General features: G+C 35.3%; 1 protein-coding gene across 4 annotated transcripts in view; it reads right to left on the reverse strand.

Annotated features, from left to right (window-relative positions):
• LOC128680644 (aminopeptidase N-like) overlaps window positions 1-22,510 on the reverse strand; it is a 34,467-nt gene extending 11,957 nt beyond the window's left edge. For 2 of the 4 annotated variants that reach the window (XM_053763930.1, XM_053763928.1), the window contains exons 1-11: window positions 22,358-22,510; window positions 15,471-15,643; window positions 9,722-9,993; window positions 8,918-8,980; window positions 7,992-8,153; window positions 7,782-7,829; window positions 7,215-7,377; window positions 6,513-6,725; window positions 5,315-5,524; window positions 4,431-4,564; window positions 3,651-3,849 (exon numbers count right to left, since the gene is read on the reverse strand). In XM_053763930.1, coding sequence (XP_053619905.1) covers window positions 3,651-3,849; window positions 4,431-4,564; window positions 5,315-5,524; window positions 6,513-6,725; window positions 7,215-7,377; window positions 7,782-7,829; window positions 7,992-8,153; window positions 8,918-8,980; window positions 9,722-9,993; window positions 15,471-15,638 — 1,632 coding nt within the window. In that variant the 5' untranslated portion in view covers window positions 15,639-15,643; window positions 22,358-22,510. Of the gene's footprint in view, window positions 1-3,650; window positions 3,850-4,430; window positions 4,565-5,314; window positions 5,525-6,512; window positions 6,726-7,214; window positions 7,378-7,781; window positions 7,830-7,991; window positions 8,154-8,917; window positions 8,981-9,721; window positions 9,994-15,470; window positions 15,644-18,732; window positions 18,878-22,357 lie in introns of those variants that run through there. The other 2 variants (XM_053763929.1, XM_053763931.1) reach the window with 2 other exon arrangements.
• Between the last annotated feature and the right edge of the window lie 356 nt (window positions 22,511-22,866).

Genomic DNA, 22,866 nt, shown 5'->3' on the forward strand with positions numbered 1-22,866 from the left:
ATTATGTTTTCTCACACTTGTTGGTTTAGACACAGCTCCCATATTTTTCCTTTCTTTTGCCTTCCTAAGATCTGCTTGTTTCTTTTCTCTTTCTATTTTATTTCTTTGTAATTTTTCTTTCCGTATTTTTTTCTTTTCTTCTTCCTGTGCTTTTTTCTCTTCTGCTTTTTTCTGGTATTCCATGAACTCATCTGATATTGCAACAGTTGGTGTAATTTTTTTGGAAACTCTTTTATTTGATTTAGTGTCAACTTTAGGAAAGAATAGAGCATTTTTAAAAGGAGTTGTAAGATTGAGCTCTTTTGGTATAAACCTTGAATGACTAGAATTTTGGATTGACTTACATGGCGTTTTATTATTAACTGTAGTGAACAATGTGTCGTCACTATGACTTTTATTCAGTAGTAGCATAGGTTCATCACTAAAGTTTTTATTGGATTGTTTAGGAGTTGATGTTCTTGCATTGTGATCTTCACTGTTTAACTCTTTGACGCAATCAGTTGAAGTAGTAATTGTTTTGGGGGGTATCTCATTAACATATTCCAAAAGATTCGATTCAGGCTGAGTGCTCAATAAAGATATGGTATCCGATTCTTTAGATATAATTGGAGATAGCAATTCGTCCATGGGAAACATTAAAACATTATTAGAAACGGTATTAAAACGGTTTGGAACAAGACATCCACTTGCACTGACTTCATAAGTCAACGTCTCTTCTTCACCAATATTGTTGACAAGCGTGGTATCACCCAATTCTAAATTGTTATCGAAAGTTTGTTGTAAAGGTGTATTGTCGATAGGATTAATATCCCTCCAAAACTCAAATAATTTTTTGTAAGTCTCATCGCCATTCCATACCGATCCCGATTTTTGGAACATTAGGAGAACTTCAGGTGATAAGCGACGTTCAAACTGCTGTTTAAACTTTTCTGTATCGTCGACAGATTTCTCATTGCCTGTAACAGTACTCGATCCATGGCTACTAATATCATCTGCATTGTCTCCACTTTCTTCACTTGTTGCATTAGCGTTTTTTGTCAAAAGTTTATCATAATTTACATTATCAGGTCCAAAGGGATATAATCCACAACATTGGAATCCATTCTTAATTGTTTGTGATACAAGAGTCTTTTTTAAGCAAATATCCACTTGAGGTGCAAAATCTATTCGTCTTAATTTTGCAAAGTTGTTTTGAACTCTAAAATCATGAACAACGGTTCTCCAAGTTCCTTTCACGGGTCTGAATACAGAAACGTCTAAGGGTTGAAGAACATGCGTTGCATTAGGTAATAATGCTATTAGGATTATTCCCTTTTCTTTGCAAAAAACTGTCAGAGGGAGTGATATATGAGAAGTGTGACCGTCGAGAAATAAAGCTACAGGAAATTGTATGTTATGCTGAATCAGCCAGGGATAAAAGCAATTGGCAACGTACTCATAAAATGCGGCCATATTCATCCATCCTGACTCAGTGTGACCGATACCCCATCCAGATGGTACAGTTGGAACAATGTTTTTTGGTAAACGCTTGTATGGATATAAGACCATGGGAGGTGCTATTGCAGCATCTGCAGACACATTTACTAGCACTGTTAAACACTCCTTTTCGTCATTGGCCACTCTACTATATACTTTCTTGCTGCCTCTTCGGACAAGAACTTGTTTTCCTTTCGGACACAAAAAGAATCCGGTCTCATCACAATTAAAAATCCGACTAGGATCTTCCAAAACATCAAGAAGGTTATTTTGTTCAAAATAACTATGTACTCGATTGAACCATGCTCTTACAGCTTCCTCTGTAATATGTGAACGGCTTGTAGGCAAATTCTGAGTAATTCGCCTTGAAATGGTAGGATGCCTCGCCATAAACTTAAGAAACCATCCTTTTCCGGGAACACCATCTTTAAAAGGATTAGAGCGATTTAAGTTTTCCACCAATTTTGCTACTGTTTCCAACAATTGATCCTTAGTTACAGGAAAACCTGACTTCCCGAGATAAAAAATCCAGTCTACCAGTCTTTTTTCTGCCTCCTTCGTTAAAACTGTTTGTTTTCCACAATGTTCATTTATATATTTATTATTTCTCTTGTCACGCAGAGTTGTCCTCGGTATGCCATAGGTTTTTGAAGCTTCGTATATGCTGGTACCTTCATTTATAGCTAGAATCGCAGCTTCTAGTTGAGCAGAGGCGTACTGCTTGCGCTTCTGCGGCTCCATGATTCTATACAAGAACACAATATTTTTAAAGAGATATAGAATTTAATTCTTCGAAAGAAGCTTTAAAAAGTTACATAGCCCCATTCCGTCCCGCCTTTTTTATTTGATTTGAAAACATATGAAATACAGCCAATGCCATGAAGCCGTGAATGAAACTGGATAGCAAATATTATTTTACATTAATAATATGTCCTGTGACAAAATCTCTCAAAACGTCACGTATGCAAAAAATAAGCCAATTTGTTCAAAAATATACATTTTGTTTTTGTGTACTGTAATATTACCAAAAATATCGCCACAACTGTGAGTCGGTAATAGAATCAAGTATGAAGGTTACAATATTCTATTAGCGACCAATAAAATTAATAATAAACAGATAAAATATCCGCTTTATGGAATACTGTTAAATTCGATCTCATTGCTATATTATTTCTTTTAATGTCAGTTAGTCTTTAATTCAGATAATATCAGTTATTTTAGTATAATATCATTATAATAATAGGGATATTGTCTAACGTTGAATCGAGTTTTACACAAAAACTTTAAGAAATAGCTTTGTCGTTAATAGATCTAAAGAAGTAAAATAATTTTAAGAATTGAACAAGAAAAAAATCAAATCAAATGAGGTAGTTTATAATAGATAATTTTTTTAAAAACTTTAATGTTCTCAAAATTTAACAACGCCATGGGTCGTTATTAGAATCAAGTTTTGAAATTTGGATTCTATTACCACCTTAAATTAAAACATGATTTTATAACACAAAAACCAATAAAAAGTATTATTATTAAGAGTTAGTTTAGATAACGAATATATACGTTACAGTTGTAATGTGATAGCAAGAAGGCAAATCCATTTTTAGTGTGTTATTTTCCTTAAGTAATATTTAGGTGTACTTACGTGGCTGGAGACGCGACACTATGAAACGTGCGTCCGCTTCGGGCGCGTCCCACTTACTGTCAAATTACTTTTTTCACTGGCTATTTAAACACACAAACTTTACTCTTTTTGTTGTCCAACAAAAATACGTTACTAATTTTTAAGGTATGACTTTTCTGGAACCCTATATTATGTCTAATATGAGTGATTTAAAAATTAGATCGTTAATAGAGTACACATTTTAGGGGGTCGTTAATAGGAGCTTTTACGTTATTATCCGAAAATACAGTTAAACGTGTGGTCACGCCCTGGAATAGGACCACTCCATGTCCGCCCGACAATTTCGTAAGACACGCCTAAGGGACATATAGCCTTGCCAGCTAATAGGCAACAATGGCATCCCCAAAGAAACAGGTAATGAAATCAGAGTCAAATCTTCATCATCAAAATTTAAAGGAGACATATCTAAATTTGGACTCTGGGCTCCAGGCGCCACAGCCGTGAATACGACTGCGAACACGTAAAGATGAGAAAGAAAGTAAACTAGTATAGTGACCTGTGCGATAGTGAGTGTGTTGGAGGTGTAGTCCCTGTGTATGGTAAGCAGCGGGTAGCCGGTCTGCGTGGTCCAGGTGTCCATGATCTGCTTGACGGTGACGTTGCGCGATAGCCCGCCGCCCAGCTGCACGGCGGACGTCAGCTCCGACCACAGGTCGTCTTGCTCCGCGTTGGAGTACGAATACTTTATAAGGTAGCTGGAAATAGGTATTCGAATTGATACAGATATAATCACGTTTCTATCCCTTATGGGTTAGAGTCAGAGTTGCGAACTCGCAGGCTTTAGTTGTATTATAGTGGTGTAGTGGTCACCACAGCCATCCACCATCTAGAGGTCCTGGGTTCGATTATTAGCGCGAGCAAATATTTGTAGTTGAGATCACCGATACGGTTCTGGGTGTGTTGTGCCCGATTCTGTTTGGAATCAGACCCACAATACAAACTTTTTTTTATTGGTGGAATTGAGAATGTGACAGATTATCTCTATGGTAACAATTTCGATTTCAGCTCGAGTCTTAAAATGTTTGTTTCTCATCAAATTTCAAAACTAAAGTTTAAGACAGACAATTCCTATTTCGTGTACTATCTGATCTCACATCTGGGGGCTTACCGTCGTGTCTTAACGCGATCCTTTTTACGATCTCAACTGAACTGCATCGCAAATTCGTACCATTGACTTAATTTTTAGTATGAATGCGATTCATTTTAGGTTTCTAGATTGAACTGAGTTGCATTGGAATCGTTCTGTAAAAGTTGATGGTAGGCCTGCTGAACTTACTTATGCAAAGCTTTCCTGAAGACTTCTTCCCCAAGGAACATGGTCATCATGCGGATGAGGGTGGAGCCCTTCTTGTACGAGATCTCGTCAAAGATCTCGCCGATACGCTTTGGGTCATCGATGGGGACTGACACCTGGTGATAAATATATGAACTTAAAAGAAGTTTATTGAATTATTTATTTATTTACATTGTATGCTAATTAAATAGTCGTGAATCCATGACGACCTCGGTGGCGCAGTGCTACAGTGCTCGCCTCTGAACCGAGAGGTCGTGTGTTCGATCCCCGGTCGAGTCATGATGGATAATGATCTTTTCTGATTGAGTCTTGGATGTTTATCTATATATGTATTTGTTATAAAATATAGTATCGTTGAGTTAGTATCCCATAACACAAGTCTCGAACTTACTTTGGGGCTAGCTCAATCTGTGATTTGCCCTAAAATATATATATTTTTATTTATATATCTTCCAACTATGAATCATCTGCCCTGGTTTATGCAAATAAGGAATTAATTGAAATTCATTAAGTGGATTTATTTTGTTTAGAATGATATTGATGATCATGTGAATGTCTCACGAGGCGACTAAATATAAGAAGCTTGACAACTAAGAGCCAATAACAAACAGCATTCGGAAAGAGGATCGTAAAATCACAACCGAATCTTTAAATAAAGGTTTTTTTTTCGAATCTTTGGTTTCAAATTTCACAGCAACGCTCATTGAAACCCAAAATATGTGAAACATTGACCCAAAATATATGAAACCCAAAATAAGTGTTCAATATATGTGAAAACTTGAGAGTGATATGGTGTTTCTAATCATGTTAATACTTGTTTTTAATGTAACATTCTAGTTTTTCGAATAAATATAAACAAAACTCACAGGATGGCTGGATTCCAAAGCGTCCAGGTTGAGCACAGCCATGATGTTTTCAATAGCATATCCTCGATCAGCGTTCCAGGTCGGCTCCACGTCGGCCACCGCCACAGACGCCATGAATGTCGCGAACCCTTCGTTCAGCCAGAGGTCCGACCACCACTTCATGGTCACCAGGTTGCCGAACCACTGGTGGGCTAGCTCGTGAGCGATGACCTACAAATAGATCGACATAGAATCTTCTGGCCCTAGCATTCAGTCTTGAGGTATTCCCACTGAAGATCTGGCTCCAGCATTCAGTAATTTTCAAGTACTTCCAACTGAATCCCAGATCTGGGGGTAGCCCCCTTAGGGAGCTACCATGAAACGTAAAACGCATAGAACGTCATTGCGTCCGCACGTACTTTTTTTACACGATGCGTACACAACATGGGAAAAGAGGCACCATGGTGACGTTAGTAATGTGTTTGTATGTTTCGTGGTAGGCCTTCTACTCGAAGGACTAAATGCAGGAAAATTAAACTAACAATAATAATAAATTGATAAGATTTGATTGGTATATCCGGGAGCGGGTCTTGGCGGGAGACCTACACAACATCAAAATTCTCCAAAGGGCCTCTACGTGTTGGATCCATTTCCCCACGCAAGCCTCTCAAAGGACCGGACTATGTGCCATGAATCCCAAAAGGAGATTTAAATAAATTGATAGTACTGTACTATTGCGATTATGTATCATTCGCAACCAGTTCTGTAATGTACATAGAATTGATGAACCAATGCAAAATCAAATCATTTATTCAGAAATTAGGCCTTCACAGGCACTTTTTCACGTCATATTCTAAATTAAATGATGTTTACCAAAGCAAAACTACTAGCATTTCGGAACGATCACTGCCGAGAAGAAATGCCGAAAGAAACTCATTCAAACAGTGTTGGTCCCTATTATGCCAGAAGGGCTTACCATTTTTTTAATATAAATTGATGTATAATTTTTTATCAGTAATATAATATGTAAGTACATAATAAAGTACATGGTCAAAAGGTATCCTGAAACATATTACGATTGTGATCAAGTGCTGATGAAAGGAAAATATATATAATGCTACGGAGATAATACTAATACTATCCTAAAATTAACACAATTTCTTATAAAATTTTCTACCCTTGTGGACGCATCCTACATCGTTTAGAAATACGCCCTTACCTCAGCAATCCTCTCCTTATTCGTAAAAGACGATTGCTTCTTATCATACAGTAGAGCAGTTTCCCTGTAAGTGATCAGGCCCCAGTTCTCCATAGCTCCAGCAGAGAAGTCGGGAATAGCCACCATATCTTGTTTGGGGAGGGGGTATGACACGTTGAACCATTTCTCGAAGTAGGTTAAAACTTGAGGACCGATTTTAGCTGCGTATGCCGTCTGTATGAGTAAATAAATCTTTATTAGAAAAAAAAATTGGCACTAGTTTTTGTGTACCGATATTGCATGTTATTGGTAATTTTGGATTTTGCTTTGTATTTTTTACTCGAGATCTCAATTTTATTGATATGTATGTGTAAGTACAAAACATATATTTGTGTAACTGGATGATTTTATGGTAACAGTACACCACAATTTATGTAACAAGGTATTTAACGCGCACGTACCTTTTATATTTCTGACGATCCGAATTGTATTAAGCAATTAATAATGCAACGCGAAAATTTAAAATTAGTTACTTAGTAAAATTATTAGTTTAATTATTTTCTTGTATACACGTCAATGCCTCAATTTTCTATTTTTCTTTCGCGGGTGTACTGGAATATATTTCTATAGAAAGCACCTTTATATTAAGTTGCCAATTTGTAAGTTTTATATTTACACTGTTATGTTGTGTACATAAATAAAGAAATGATTCGTGTAAATCACCTGATCAATGGCATCGCTTCGAGCCCAGATTCTGAACTTTGTGTGCGATAGTTCAGGGGGGCTGTCCACGTAGTCGAACTTGGAGACCACGAACGCAACCAGGTACGTCGACATCGGCACGGAATTTTGGAAAATGTCCCACACGAAGTTTGTCTTTGGTTTTCTGCAATAAAAACATATTTAAAATACCAAATCAAACTAAAAAATAATCTAATTTTCATGTCGCAATATTTTAATCAAATATTTAGTAATTATAAATGAATTGTATCTTAAACTATTGTTAAACTGTGTGTGTTGTTTGTGAAATAGTTAATACTTATCTAATAATAGTTATACTTATACCGCCTTATTAATAACCATTTAATTCTCTGATCAGGCTTGGAGTAGTTTTTTTTTTTTTGTTCCTCTCTCTCTTTTCAGCATTTGACATTGAAAGAACGAGACAATACAAAGAATAACTATTCCGAGGCTAATCAGAGAAATAACGTTTTTATTAATAAGAGGAATTATGCGTATCTTCCTATAAAGAATTGTAAAAATGTGTAGCTTTTAACGTGAAATACTTACTTGAACGTTTTTGATAGTTTATCCCATTTCCAATAAGGTTCCATTGCACTGAAAGGAACAACCATTTTTACTACAAAATACAAGATAAAGAAATGAGTTTGGGGAAAAATCATCTACACACTGACTTTATTTCAATAATCAACCACAGTTTAATGCAATTCAAACAGTTGCTAAAGTCGTAAAAGGCGTAACTCACAAACCACAACTTACTTTGTGTTCTCATCAGATGATATCAAAGGCATGTTGGAAACAGCAGTGTAGAACTTCTCATGGCCGATGGAGATCTTGAAGGTGGCCTTGTAGATCGGCTCGTCGAAGCAAGGGAATCCTTTACGAGCTGATATCGCTTCGAATTGTGTAGTCACCAGGTGACTTGAAACACGATAAAAAAATTCAAAACTGTTTTTAAATTGACAACACTCATCGGCCCATACTAAGCACTAAGTTTATATAGCAGGTTCGATGGGCATAAACACAGAGAAACAAGCACACCCAGAGCCGCAGATATATACCTGTCAAAAATACAATATTTGTCCGCGCTGGGAATCGAATCCAGGGCCTCCAGATAGCGCGGGTTTGGATACCACTACGCCACAGTGATCGTCAATATTCAGAAATTAAATTAGATTATCTGTTTAGATTACTAACTGCCATTTAATGGTGGTAATGGGCAGATAAAATTAATCTACTTTTCATAAAATTTTAATGTAATAGTAAGTCACATCAGATGGCTTTGGGAGAGTTGAATACAACTTGACACAAGGGTTAATAATAATTATCAGCTGAGACAGACACTATAATAACAAACTCTATAAGAAATAATACTAAAGATATTTTTTTTATTACAACCGACAGTACACTAGCTGTGAGTGCGAGACAGTGTATCATAACAATAGGAGACCGGATGCTAACATCATTTTTAGCCTAAATCTGAGTTGATTTATCAGAGAACAAACAATTTTCTGCCAATGTCGTCATAACAATGTACGATTAAGTTCAAATATCGCCCAAAATTGCGTTGTTTTTTGTTATATTTTGATTATTGATAAAAATAAAAATGTTGTCCGGTTGTGCCTGTTGTCACAAATACAACTGTGTAAAAAGCACTACTACTGATAAACCATTGTCGACTTAACATTAACGTAGAATTGACATCATGTTGCCAACTGAACTGTAACTCTGGAGATCTGACGGTGGAACTGAAAGTATAGGAACTATTGAACATAGCGAGCTGCTAAAATCTCCCCTCCATTAGTGCATGTGCTCGTGTTTTATTTGTAACCTCAACGTCATTGCAAATGTTATTGATGAAAATTATTACAAAAACAAAGCTGTGCGCATTAATATGTCCCCAAAACACCAATAAAAGACCCAAAAAGAAGAAAACGAAGTGACAAATGAGATGTTTTCGGCATCCATAGTTTTCAGAACATTTGACACGCATATCATTCCTTGACAACTTTTTGGGCACTAAAATGGGAATAGTGGGTAAGGTAAGGCAGATGACAAAAAGGCAGATGATGATAAGGTCCTAGTGATAACACTCTTCTATTACACCAATCCCACTAAGCACATGTTCATTGAAAAGTGAGCCTTATATCGTCGTCTGTAGACATCGATAAAGCGAGAGCTGAAAGCGAGCAGGCCGCTATTTTGTTGTCATTGTAAAGTGTGTCTACAGCGTACGCTTTGAAGCTTACTTTTCAATGAACGCCGTCTTGCTGGGAAGGAGCGGTGCGGTAGAAACATGACCTTTTTACCTAAAATCTATTTGTGGTCGTGCAAATCAAAAGGGGCCTTTTGGAGGCTAGCACTCAGGCTATATTGCCGTTGTTTTGTATTGGAACAACGGCAATAAAGATCTAAGAGCTAGCTGCCATAAGGTCCCTTTTGATTTAGACGACCACATTTCATAGAATTAGTAGCCATTATTTACTCACTCTTTCGCTTTAGTAGTCTTGTGCACATAAGTGCTGATGTAGACGCCATCTAGTCCAGTCTTGAGGTTACCGTAAAAGGGGATCACGAGAGAATAGTTGCCGTTTCGCTCTAACTGCCGGCTCAGCTGAATAGTGAGCAGGTTGTACGTATCATTGTGCTTCACGTCTTGTACCGATACTGATGATGGACCCCTCAGTTTTATTTCTTTGTTGACTATGTTGAAATCTTGGGAATGTAGAACTATTTTTGACGTGGGCTTTCTTACTGTCAGCTGAAAAGGAAAGTGTTACTTTGAGCTGAGATGTTGAAGGCGTGCGGTTCTCGCCATTTTCCCGTTTTGTTTTTACTCTGACCCAGAGCTTTGCGGTACAGTCCCGAATATAATAGAGAGATATAGGTATTATGAATAATTAAAACAAAAAATATGATGTCATATAGTGAATATATCTATAGTAAGTAAGTGTTACAGGTCATTGATGTTGATGTCATAATCATAACGTTTTCAACCTTGATTACAAGCGATTTCACTAACCATTTTAACAGCCGTTTCGTATATTTGTAAACGCTATAGGTATTGTCAATAGAATCGATCGATTCAATAGGTGTTAACAATAAGGGTTTTTTGATCGAGACAGAAAGTTTTGACCTTATTTCGTTTCGGACAAACAAAAAAGATGCCAAAAAATATTATCTGTACAAACTAAAATAAAAAAAAATTAAACCTATGCAATCGAGTGATTCGATTTGATTTTGGCCGTCTCTCCTGTGGATGTTGTATCAGGCGGCTAAACGACAGCATATCTAAAGATAGTTTACATGAGGTCAGAAAGTAAAATCATAGACGAATCTTCAAAATTTTTATTATTTTTGATCCCGGGATTTCGTCGTCACAGCAGCGAATGTAACCAGACACACGAGGTTGAGATAGAGTGCGCAAATAAAATTGTTAGTACCTCTACCTACTTATTATAAATACGAAAGTTTGCGAGGATGTATGTGTGTACGTTTCTTACTCTTTCACGCAAAATCTACTGGACGGATTGTTATGAAATTTGGTACACGGGTAGAATATAACCTGGAATAACACATAGAATACTTTTTATCCCAGAATACCCACTGGAGTATCGCGAGCATAATCTCGACAAAATAAAGATGAAAATGAATCAACATGCAGATTAATATCGTCCTTCGCGTATTGCGTACGCGCACAGTTCGATTGTACCTACCTTCTAATAGATTCTCTCGAGTTAGGAATGTCGTTATTTATCACTGTGGTGATGTAATGACTTAATCGAATACGGGTTAAGTCATTGCGAAAAAAATGGTTAGAGTAAAATCATGCAAAAATTCTTTCAGAAATATACCATATAATGTTATAAATGCGAAAGTATTTTTGTTTTTATTGTAATGACGGCAACTAATGCCAGTTTTTAAAATGCTAGCTTTTCCTTGCACTTTTGAATCAAATCAAAATCAAATCATTTATTCAGAAATTAGGCCTTTACAGGCACTTTTTCACGTCATATTCTAATGATATTTACCAAAGCTACAAACTACTAGCATTTCGGAACGATCTCTGCTGAGAAGAAATGCCGAAAGAAACTCATTCAAACAGTGTTGGTCCCTGAGTTGAGTTATGTGTTTCTTATGTTTATGTACCTGGGTAAACAAAATCTTTCTATTTCTATTTTTTTATGTGAAAACATGGATTAAGATTTAAATTAAACGACATTTTTATTAACGAAATTGTTAGTTGTTTCTTAAAATATATTACTTACTACTCAGTAATATATTTAAGTGCTAGCGGCTATTTCATGGCTTAGCTCTGGTAAAATCATAACAAATTACACACCCTAACCTATCTCAGGAGCCATAACTATCGGTGAAAACTTTTCTGTTTTACGTAGTGTAAACTATACAAAAATCCGTACGGTAGTTTTTTTAGTGTCAGTTTTTCAGTTCGCGTTCATACAGACAGACACGATAGGATACCTACTTCTTTTTATACATGTCAGATAAGCATACATACATAGTTCATTCAATTGCTTTCAATGTATAAGAAATAAGGAGACCCTGATACGAGGAAAACCATACCGTCACTGAGGTCAGCGAGATCAGAATTTAAAACAGTTTCCAATGCTTTTTATTTACGGACCAGGCGTCGCTTGCAGTTTACCATAGACATTTTTTTTTTGGTTTATTTTATCTATATGGAAAGGCAAAGGGATCTAAGCCTGTATAGCCACTTACCATAGACATAGATCAATATAAAGATACCCTAACCGTGCTGGCATTACTGCATTATTGCAGCGATATACAACGCATGAATTGACATTTTATACTTTTTAATTTTAATTATTATCATTTCTATTTTCTTTTTTTCACATTAAATCTAATTGTGAATTTGTGTTTTGACCAGCTGTTGCCTGCGACTCCACCTGCGGCGAAAAGCAGCCACACTCTCCAGGTCTTCGACTACGTCCACACCAAATATCACCTCAATCCGTTGTTCCGTTTTGACAACATGAACAAAGTCATTGGTTTAAGTCTCATTGCCCCTCGTCACCTTTTACGTATTCATACAGCGCACAAATACGTGCTATTGTCTCGTCTAACTGTATTGAAACTTTCGAAAATATTATAATATTTGTATGTAAACATAGGCCATTAGTTAAAACCGCAGCGAATCTTTTCAATTTCAGATAGAAATCATTTGAAAAAACAAAAAAATATTTTTGAAACATGTATATTAACATTTATGATAAAAATGTAGCATGACCTGTCGATTACAAGCGTTCAAATAGGGTAGATGACACATTTTTGTTTTGATGAATATTCAAAGGCCCTTATATGTATTAATAGAAACACCAGCGAAAAAAATCTATGATAATCTGTTGAAACTATTGTATTGTACGTGGCATTTATACAATAAAGATATTTGAGTTTGAGATGGCAACGCTTTCTAAGATATGAAAAATAAAATCACACATTTTGGACTGACGAGTCCAAACGCTCCATACGAAAAAGTGAACTTGCCAATATGTTTACAAAGAAAGTTATGTTTGTTCGACAGCTACATCAAATATTACATTTACGGCGATGGCTAATATAATAATAGTTGTTTTTTATGATGATGAAAACAAACTTATTGTTTTTAAAATTGAATATTTTTGAAAAAGGACTTTCCACAATTCTCTGACCTTGTCATCTACCTAAATTTGAAATCACCTCAAAGTCTTCGTAATCTAATTTTTATTGTTTTAAGCTCACCCCGAGCTTTGTGGCGTAACAGTCCTGATTGATATAAAAAACAACACTCGTTTTCACTACAGGAAACGAGTGAGATTTGTCAGGATCGTGGCAAATAAAAATCCCTTGTTTCTGCCCACTCCCATAGGAAACAGACGTGATAAAATGTATGTAAAATAAACATATGTTAGAAGTAGGCAATACCGAAGCTATGATAACCGGCAGCTTGTCAAGTCAGAGTCGACCCAGTTTGTTTAGCCTCGACCTGACCTAGGGTTGCTTAAATGTTTGATAGATGGCGAAAGTGCCTACATATGTTTATCTAACAACTGTCATATTTTAGAGATCGGCAGTCGTCATTTTCAGTTGTAGTAAAAACTGAACTCTTATAGGATCACTTTGATAAACTATACTATTTTTATAAAGAGGTAAACCTTTATGAGTTTGTATTTGAGGCGGTTAATCTCAGAAACTACCGAACCTATTTTAAAAAATTCTTTCACAATGGTTAAGGTACAAAATCCAAGATTGCTATAGTCTACTTACTGACTTACTGTCATTTTCTTACAATGTCCTTTCTCATAATGACCTTTTCTCGAAATGTCCTTACTCATAATGTCAATTTCTCATAATGTCCTTTTCTCATAATGTCTTTTTAATAAAAAAAAACTGTTCTATCTGTTGCTTATCTAAATTATCATCAAAAACACACAAGGACATTTTGAGAAAGGACATTTCGGAAAAAGGACATTTTAAGAATCTTTTATTTTCGCTTGTCCCACATCCATACTAATGTTATAAAGAGATTTGTATTATTTTCTATTTATTTCGATTTTTTGTTTGTAATGACAAAACTTTTGAGTTTAGCTACTGAGCCGATTTTGATGAAATTTTTCACAGAGATAGACGAAACCTTTAGGAGTAACATAGGCATTTTAATTATGGTTTGGTATGGCGCTAGTATTTTATACAGTATGTATGTATGTATGTATGTGTGTATATGTCTTAAATTGTAATGTTCCAAAGTGGCCCTATTTGAAAAGGCGTGTAATGCTGGCTCCACACTGTCGCCAAAAGCCTTTAAGTTCAGAATGTCCAATTCCCAAAATGTCCAACGGTTTAAAAATGTCCAATTCCCGAAATGTCCAATCTACTGTTATAATCCGTTTGTTGAATAAGTCCTCATAGAATATCTAAAAAATATTGAATACTAGCTTGTGCCCGCGGTTTTACATACATTTCTCATACACTTTTCATACATTTCTCACAAATTATTCATAAAATTTCCATACAATTTTCATTCATTTTTCATAAATTTACCATTTATCTTTCATAGATCTTTCATAATTTCAAACATCTTTCATACATACATTTCATACATTTTCCATACTTAGTTCATACAATTTTGATACATTTTTCATTTATCTTTCATAAATGTTCCATACATTTTTCATATAGACATAATATTATATATACATATGTATATATATTTTTTCTCATATATATAAATTATACACCTATGACGCTGACCAGCACGACAGTGACAGTTATAGACATAACGTAAAAATATATAATTAATAAAAAAGAACAACATAGGGACGAATAAGTGAAATTAATAATAACCTAGTTTATTATTATAATAAGCGCCATCTAGTTATTCGATGAGTAACTACGTGGTTTGTCTATGATGAATAACTGACAATATTATTTGTGGCTGCCAATGCGTTAAACAGAACGACGAGTTCAAAATAAATTATATACAGTTTTCACAATTTTTTTCAAGTTAGCCGATTTGGCGGATTCGGTATAGGTACATAGCTGATCTTTCATTGCGGTAAATACTAGTTTATTCGTTATACAATTACCATACCCAACCTGACTTAGACTTTTGAACGTCTGAATCGATTTTGATCAAACATATCTAAGAATAACCGCATAAAAATCAGCACCCGTTGATGAGCTACGGTGCCACGCACACAGACTGACACACTTAGCAGTAAAACTTCTATATATAAATCCCATCTTTTTACGTCGGGGGTTAAAAAGCACTCGTAAACACTACGCAATGCTCGCGCAATCGTAACGTAAAGTAATGTAATGTAATGTAAGGTAATGTAATGTAATGTAATGTAATGTAATGTAATGTAATGTAATGTAATGTAATGTAATGTAATGTAATGTAATGTAATGTAATGTAATGTAATGTAATGTAATGTAATGTAATGTAATGTAATGTAATGTAATGTAATGTAATGTAATGTAATGTAATGTAATGTAATGTAATGTAATGTAATGTAATGTAATGTAATGTAATGTAATGTAATGTAATGTAATGTAATGTAATGTAATGTAATGTAATGTAATGTAATGTAATGTAATGTAATGTAATGTAATGTAATGTAATGTAATGTAATGTAATGTAAGGTAATGTAATGTAATAGTAATCGCACTCCCAATCGTCTGTCTTAGTTCGGCGATATTGTGAAGCATAAAACTTACCAAGATGTCGACGACCCCGAAAAAGCTAAAGTTTGTGTTCGGATCTATGTCGTAGGCCAGCTTTATGTCATAGTGAGTTGGCGCGACATCTGTCGGCAGCTGATAGTCATTGCCGAGCGCCTGGACCAGCGCCAGGGTCAGCACTGCAAGGGTGGGACGCCAACCCATCTTCACTGTGGACAAGCAATAAATAAATATACACGGTCAAATCACACAGATTGAGCTAGCCCCCAAAGTAAGTTCGAGACTTGTGTTATGGGATACTAACTCAACGATACTATATTTTATATCAAATACATATATAAACGATAACATGACTATCATTACATAAATAAATATATATTCATTTATCTTGGTTTCAGGGACCCCTTTTGGTTGGTAACAATATATACGAGTATCTAATTCTTAGTTACAACACAAATAAATTGAATTAATTAATTATCATTTTAAAATGTTTATTTTTAATCTGGAGTGCGGCGGGGTTCATATAAAACATATAATATAAAACAAAGTCGCTTTCCTCTGTCTGTCTGTTTGGGTCTGTTTCTAAGCTTCGAATTTTGATAGTCTTTTACGAACGCGAACGTAGCTAAATTACTTGATACTAGCTGCGCCCCGGGGCTTCGCTCTCATGGGAATTTCGGGATAAAAAGTATCCTATGTGTTATTCCAGGTTATATTCTACTTATGTACCAAATTTCATAACAATGGGTCCAATAGATTTTGCATGAAAGAGTAACAAACAAACAAACAAACAAACAAACAAACAAACAAACAAACAAACAAACAAACAAACAAACAAACAAACAAACAAACAAACAAACAAACAAGCATACACAGATCCTCACAAACTTATATTAGTAAGATAAAATCATAAAAATAAATATTAGTTCCTACTAATATTTAATTACTACTACTAATATTTAATTTTGATGTCAATAAATGATGTAATCTCATCTTAACTTTAATACAGAATTTTGAAATTGTAAATTTGAAAATTTAATTGAATTTATCAAATCTCAAAGTTAAAAAAGTGTGAAGTATGAGATTATTTACTTATGATTTTATTATGCAATTTAATCTGAGCTCATGCAAATACTTGTTAATAATACGTGCATATTGTAAACTGGTGTGGTAAAATATATAAGTACAGTACTGATATCTGACTCAGTAATGTTAGTTAGGTGGGCAGTTGCCCACCTAACTAACATTACTACAGGAGGGTCCTGAGTCAGATATCCGAGTAGATGAACCTAGGTAACTAACATTACTACAGGAGGGTCCTGAGTCAGATATCCGAGTAGATGAACCTAGGTAGGTTCATCTACTCGGATCTATAAAAATTTAAGCCTATGCCCATGGCATAATGATTTTTAAGCATAACATTCATACACATAACGGTTTACGCATAACTATTTGAGGCGTAACTAACCTAAACTAAAAATTAATTATGTCACATATTTATCTGTACGCCAAAACGCAGTTAATTGCCTTAAACCCATTATTCCAAAACCGGTATGCTAAAGAACAATATGACAAAATAAATTATGCGTAAATAAAAGGGACACCAATCAATCTGGTCCCGTCTATATATAGGTCTTGTTAATCAATTCGTGAGTGGACCGGCACGGAACTAATCTCATAAGCAACACTTTTATATCAATAATACGGCTCAAATCACAGACGAATCTTGTTAACCTATATTCTCACCTACATTAAACATAACAAAGAATATAAATAGATGCGTGTTAAATTATATCGCAATCTTGTACAAGGTAACACGTGGTCAGAATGGTCATATATTTTTATATGTTTTCCTTATTCGCAAGGTAATTTAAATAATCGGTACGCATTCCTTAAACGTTCGGAAGGAGGTTCTAGGAATGTTATGTGGAAGCAATATGTCTCACAAAAGAAGCCTGCGGTGAAATTTGTTGCGCCACTTCTTCACCTGCGCTTTGGAAGTCGGCGGTAGACATTTTGTATTGACGTCAATAAGTGATATATCATTCTAGGTTGAATAGAATTAAATCGAAATATATATATATATATATATATTAGGACAAATCACACAGATTGAGCTAGCCCCAAAGTAAGTTCGAGACTTGTATTATGGGATGCTAACTCAACGATACTATATTTTATAACAAATATATATATAGATAAACATCCAAGACCCGGGCCAATCAGAAAAAGATCATTTTCCATCTTGACCCGACCGGGGATCGAACCCGGGACCTCTCGGTTCAGTGTTTCATATTTCATATATCATAATATATTTTAATTCCTTTAAGAAAAGTGACAACAAACTTGTTTTTCTTATTGATACTCGTCGCATCGAACGAAACCCATATACTTAGCTAATTTTATTCTATGTAACGTTTTTCTAATTGTAAACAAAGACGATGAACTAGCAGATAACAGTTCTATACAACTTCTCAAACAGAAATGACAGATTGTGTAAGTTATAGTCTATATTCTTAAATTTTTGGCCGAATCCCCCCCTCCTCCAGTTCTTCAGGATCTTCAGATAACTTTATTTACAGAGAAGGCAAATTTTTAGTTTTATTTTTTTTAGTTATTAACACAGTGATCTAACCAAAGTCGGCGAGCGATAGATTTTAAGTTTAATAGTTTTTTTTTCTTCCATTTGTTACAATTCAATATTCTACAAGCTAAAAATTTCGTCTAACACGTCTCCTCCAGACACAGTGCCCAAAATGCTAGCAGCTCTTTGAATTATAAGGCTGATTCTTTGAGCCAGGAAGCTGCCAGCTCTGCGGTCACCAGTTGTCTAGAAGAGGCGTGCCGATAAGTCACCAATTATTTTTTTGGCTTCGGGACCCCAGGGACTGGTTCCCGTTCAGGGTTTTTTTAGTTAATTATACAAAGTTATTATTATAATTAACGTTAAGTTGGGTAGACTCAAGAATAGATTTTGTGTTATGGGATACTAACTCAACGATACTACATAACAAATACATAATATTTATACATCAAAGACCCAGGTCAATGTGAAAATCACAATAAGCAAATTTGCAAATAAAAAATGATCATAAAAAACGATCGATGTATTCTAGCCCTATTTACGGTGATTTTTCTAAGCGCAAACAGTGCTAAACCTTAAAAAATGGGAGAAAACTGATGAAGCTAACTTCTATTAAGTGAGAATCGAGGCCCACGACCTCTGTTGCCTAGGAAAATCATTAATACATAACCAATACATTGTTATATAAAATATTATCAAATGTATAGTACGAACCTAAACACACACATTGTCCACATGTTCATATAATACAAAACACATTATACTTTACATAATACAATTAACGACTCGATAATATAGTTTACATTCGGTCAAAAACTCACAGAACTAGTGGGCTACAGTTTCTACTCTTGACTGATTGACAGACTGACAGGTTGGTGAACCATAGTTTGTTATTAGATCTCAACCTTATTCCAAAAACAGGACCACAGATAATGAACGTTACATTGAAGTATAATATCTTTGCGAAGGATGACAAAATATCCGCCCGCTTGTAAAGCGAATGTTTCAAATCCCACTTGTGCCACGGTAGTTTGTATACCAATCTGACTCAGTATTTTTCATCGATAACCACTCGCTTGTGGTGAAGGAAGTAAACATCGTGAGGAAATCTGTATTATAAATGCGAAAAATAAGTTTGTTTGTTACCTCTTCACGCTCTACTCAAATTTCGCATACATAGTGTTTGTACGGAGTAGGTAGGACATGGGGTTCATTTCATCCCGAAATAACTGCTTCCGTAGGAAATTACGCGGGTGAAGCCGCGGGCAAATAGCTAGTAAACAATAAAAGAGGTTAAGGTCGGTAACGTAAAGCCCTTGACGTAAAAGTTGTTTTCTTCCTGTTATCTTGTATCCAAATTCGGATAGTTTATGGTTATGTTCAGAAAATATATGACGTAATGACGTCGTTGCTTCAGAATATAATGATATTCTGAAGCAACCACGTTTCAATATTGTTTATTTTTTTAAATTTCATGACTCCATCGTACGCCGAAACGATGATTTTGCCAATGTAAAGGTTGAGATTGACACGGAATATAATATGTTATTATAATGATATATGAAACACGGTTCAGTGTGTAACCTAAAATATAAAAGTATATAAATATATTATACATACATACAGATATTATAACATATTATATTTCGTGTCAATCTCAACCTTGATGTTGGCAAATCATCGTTATGGCGAACGATGGAGCCATGACACTTAAAAAAAAAGAATATAATGTCATAGTTTATTAACAATATTTAACAAAAGACTTGGCTGTATGGGCTAGAACACAAAGGGTTCTAGCCCATACAGCCAAGCCATACTCCCCAAGGAAACGAGGGGGGAAAAAGTTTATTAACGAAACGCCCAATCGCGCCTTTTCACCAGTACACATTTTTTATCAAAAACTAGCGCCCCATCCTGGCTTCGCTCGGGTAAAACGACACTAAATTATACACCTTACTCTTACTTTAATTAAACCTTCCTCTTGATTCACTCTATTTATAATAAAAACCCGCATTAAAATCCGTTGCGTAGTTTTCAAGATCAAAACATACATACGGACTGACAGCGGGAAGCGACTTTGTTTTATACTATGTAGTGATTTGAAACCCTATATACTACTAATATTACTAATATTAATTGTACGATGGTGTGTATATTTGTCACTTTTTCACGCAAAATCTACTGGGCGGATTGTTATGAAATTTGGTACACGGATAGATAGCCCGGATAGTGTAGTGTACACAGATAGTGCAGTGGCTCCCGTGGGAATTTCGGGATAAAAAGTACCCTATGTGTTATTCCAGGTTTTATTCTACCCGTGTCCCAAATTTCATATTAATCCGTCCAGTAGAATTTGCGTGAATGAGCAACATACAACATACACACAAACCTCCTATCAAAATTCGCGTTTAAAATATTAGTAGGATTGGGATCTTTATGGAAAATTTCAAAGCTTTTTTTAAATATCCGTCGTTAATGAATATGCAATATTTGCATACTGGACGGAATCAAGTTTGGAGGTCAGTGACACCGGGAGCGTAGTCCTACCGTATCGCAGGTTCGATTCCCGCATTTGTCAACCGTAACTGTATTTGGATATCGTTTTCTTATCATAAGTTATGCTTGGGGCTTCGCTCCATGTGTCTGTACTGTAAACTCCATTTTTACTAGTTATTCTAATGCCAGCTCCACACGTCGCCGAACTCAGACACACGCCGACGCGAATGCGTGAACATTGCGTTGTTAGTATGAGTGATTTTATTTACCGCAATGAAAAACCAGCAATGTATACCGAACCCGCCAAAGTTTGTCAAACTGTTCGACGACAGTGTGGAGCCCGTATAGCGAGTCGTATATGTAAACAATCATCACAGTACCTACTTATTGTTGAATATAAATAAATATTAGTCAAACTATATACATTCTAAAGTAAAATATTTATTAACCACGAAAGTAATTTCCAATTAAGGATATTTAAGGAGCACAACGGAGTAACTACATACTTATATCCGAAATCTCCCGAAATGAACAGCACTACACTTTTCCACGTCAAATCTATACTATTGTTATAATTAGGTAAGCGTTTGTGAGTTTGTGTGTGTTGGATAATCTACGAAACTACAGAACCGATTTCAAAAATTCTTTCACCATTAGAAAGGTTGCTATAGGCTATATTTTATCTCAAAATTCCCACGGGAGCGAAGCCCAAGGCAACATCTAGTTTTGATATAAAAGCACAGATATAAGAACAATATCTGTGAATAGAATGAAAGTACCATATAATACGTATTTACGATTTCATGACAATCTAACCAGCATTTTTTTGTAAGACCACAGCGTAAAATACCAAAGATGTGTAAAATTGGCCACCGTCCTGTGGCTGTTACATAAGATTGATGTGTTTCTATTACCACATATTCTATATTTGACGTAATTCACACGAATAATATTATAAATGCGAAAGTCTATCTGTCTGTCTATACCGCTTTCATAGCTAAACCGCTGAATTATTTTGATGAAAAGGTATACATGTTGTTAAAGACGCCATTCAAACGTAGACATATTTTTTATCCAAAATCAACCCATAAATGACTATAATAGAGGGTGAGTTTGTATGAATATCGTCTATTCAGCTTCCGTAGAGAAATTCAATTTTGTATTATATATATTAATTTTTCAAAAAGCTATCAACCGTACTACTTCTTTGCGTGTCGATGGCAAATCAATGCTCTATTGGGTGCTACATAAATATATTCTTGCCAGAACCGAGCCACTTCGATGGCTTCATCGGAAGCTGCCATCAAGTCAGCCCGAGTGCAGGTGTGTGGACACTCGGGACAGGCGAGGAGATGAGCCATCGATTGTGGGGAGAAGCCACAATCGCACATGTTCTGAGACTGGTCAAGCATACCCCAAACCGTACTACTGTAATTTTGCGAGAACGGAATTCTTATAGGACTTAGAATTCCGTTTTTACCTTTTTGAGGTACCTTAATAAAGTGTAATCGTAACAGTCTAGGCGCACCGTGTTCGGAAAAATAAAAAATAGATGAATCTGCATGGGATACCGTCTCCAGTCTTAGTTTTGCATTAATTATTTTATACCAATAAATTATGATCATATAATAAATATCGTTATAAAAGCGATCACGATATTACTTTCTAAACAATTACACGTATCGTTAAATATCGAACCCGATACCACAAATTCACATAATTATAAATAGATTTCTTCTTCAAATTTGTTAAAAACTAACAAACTTAAATCTCTATTCTATAATTAAATGATTTCAACTTAAGATTTCATTAATAAATATACCGTAAAGGAATAAAAACTTACATTTATTTTTACGCTGTCGACACCACCACGCTCTGAGGGCGTCGTGAGTAGAGACTGACGTTAAAACTAACCAACCGGACAGAGAAGACTTGTAGACCGGTCTATACGAAGCGACCACGACACGATCTGTATTGTTTCGCCAAGATATCCGACAATCTGAAAAAAAGGTATTCTAAACGCACAGATAACATAGGGAAATCATGGAAAGTTAATATATTTGGTGTGTGTGCAATTTGCAGTCTTTAAAAGTAACTAATTCGGTGTTAATATAGTATGTATGCCAATTCGGTGTTAATTGTATATGTAGCAATAAGGTTTGTCGCACGTGGTTCCCCCGTCCTAGACTATGACCTCCTCCTTATTCCCCAGTGGATGTAGTATGAGGCGATTAAGGGACACAAATCCTTAATTAAGTGATGAGAGTTGACCAGTAAAGAAGAACTCAAGTAGAAAGTTTAAGTAATTAAGAATTAACTTTCTTCCTGCAAATTAAAAAAAAAATGGATTCG

This window comes from Plodia interpunctella, chromosome 24, assembly GCF_027563975.2.
Source record: "Plodia interpunctella isolate USDA-ARS_2022_Savannah chromosome 24, ilPloInte3.2, whole genome shotgun sequence".
NCBI classification, from domain to species: Eukaryota; Metazoa; Arthropoda; class Insecta; order Lepidoptera; family Pyralidae; genus Plodia; species Plodia interpunctella.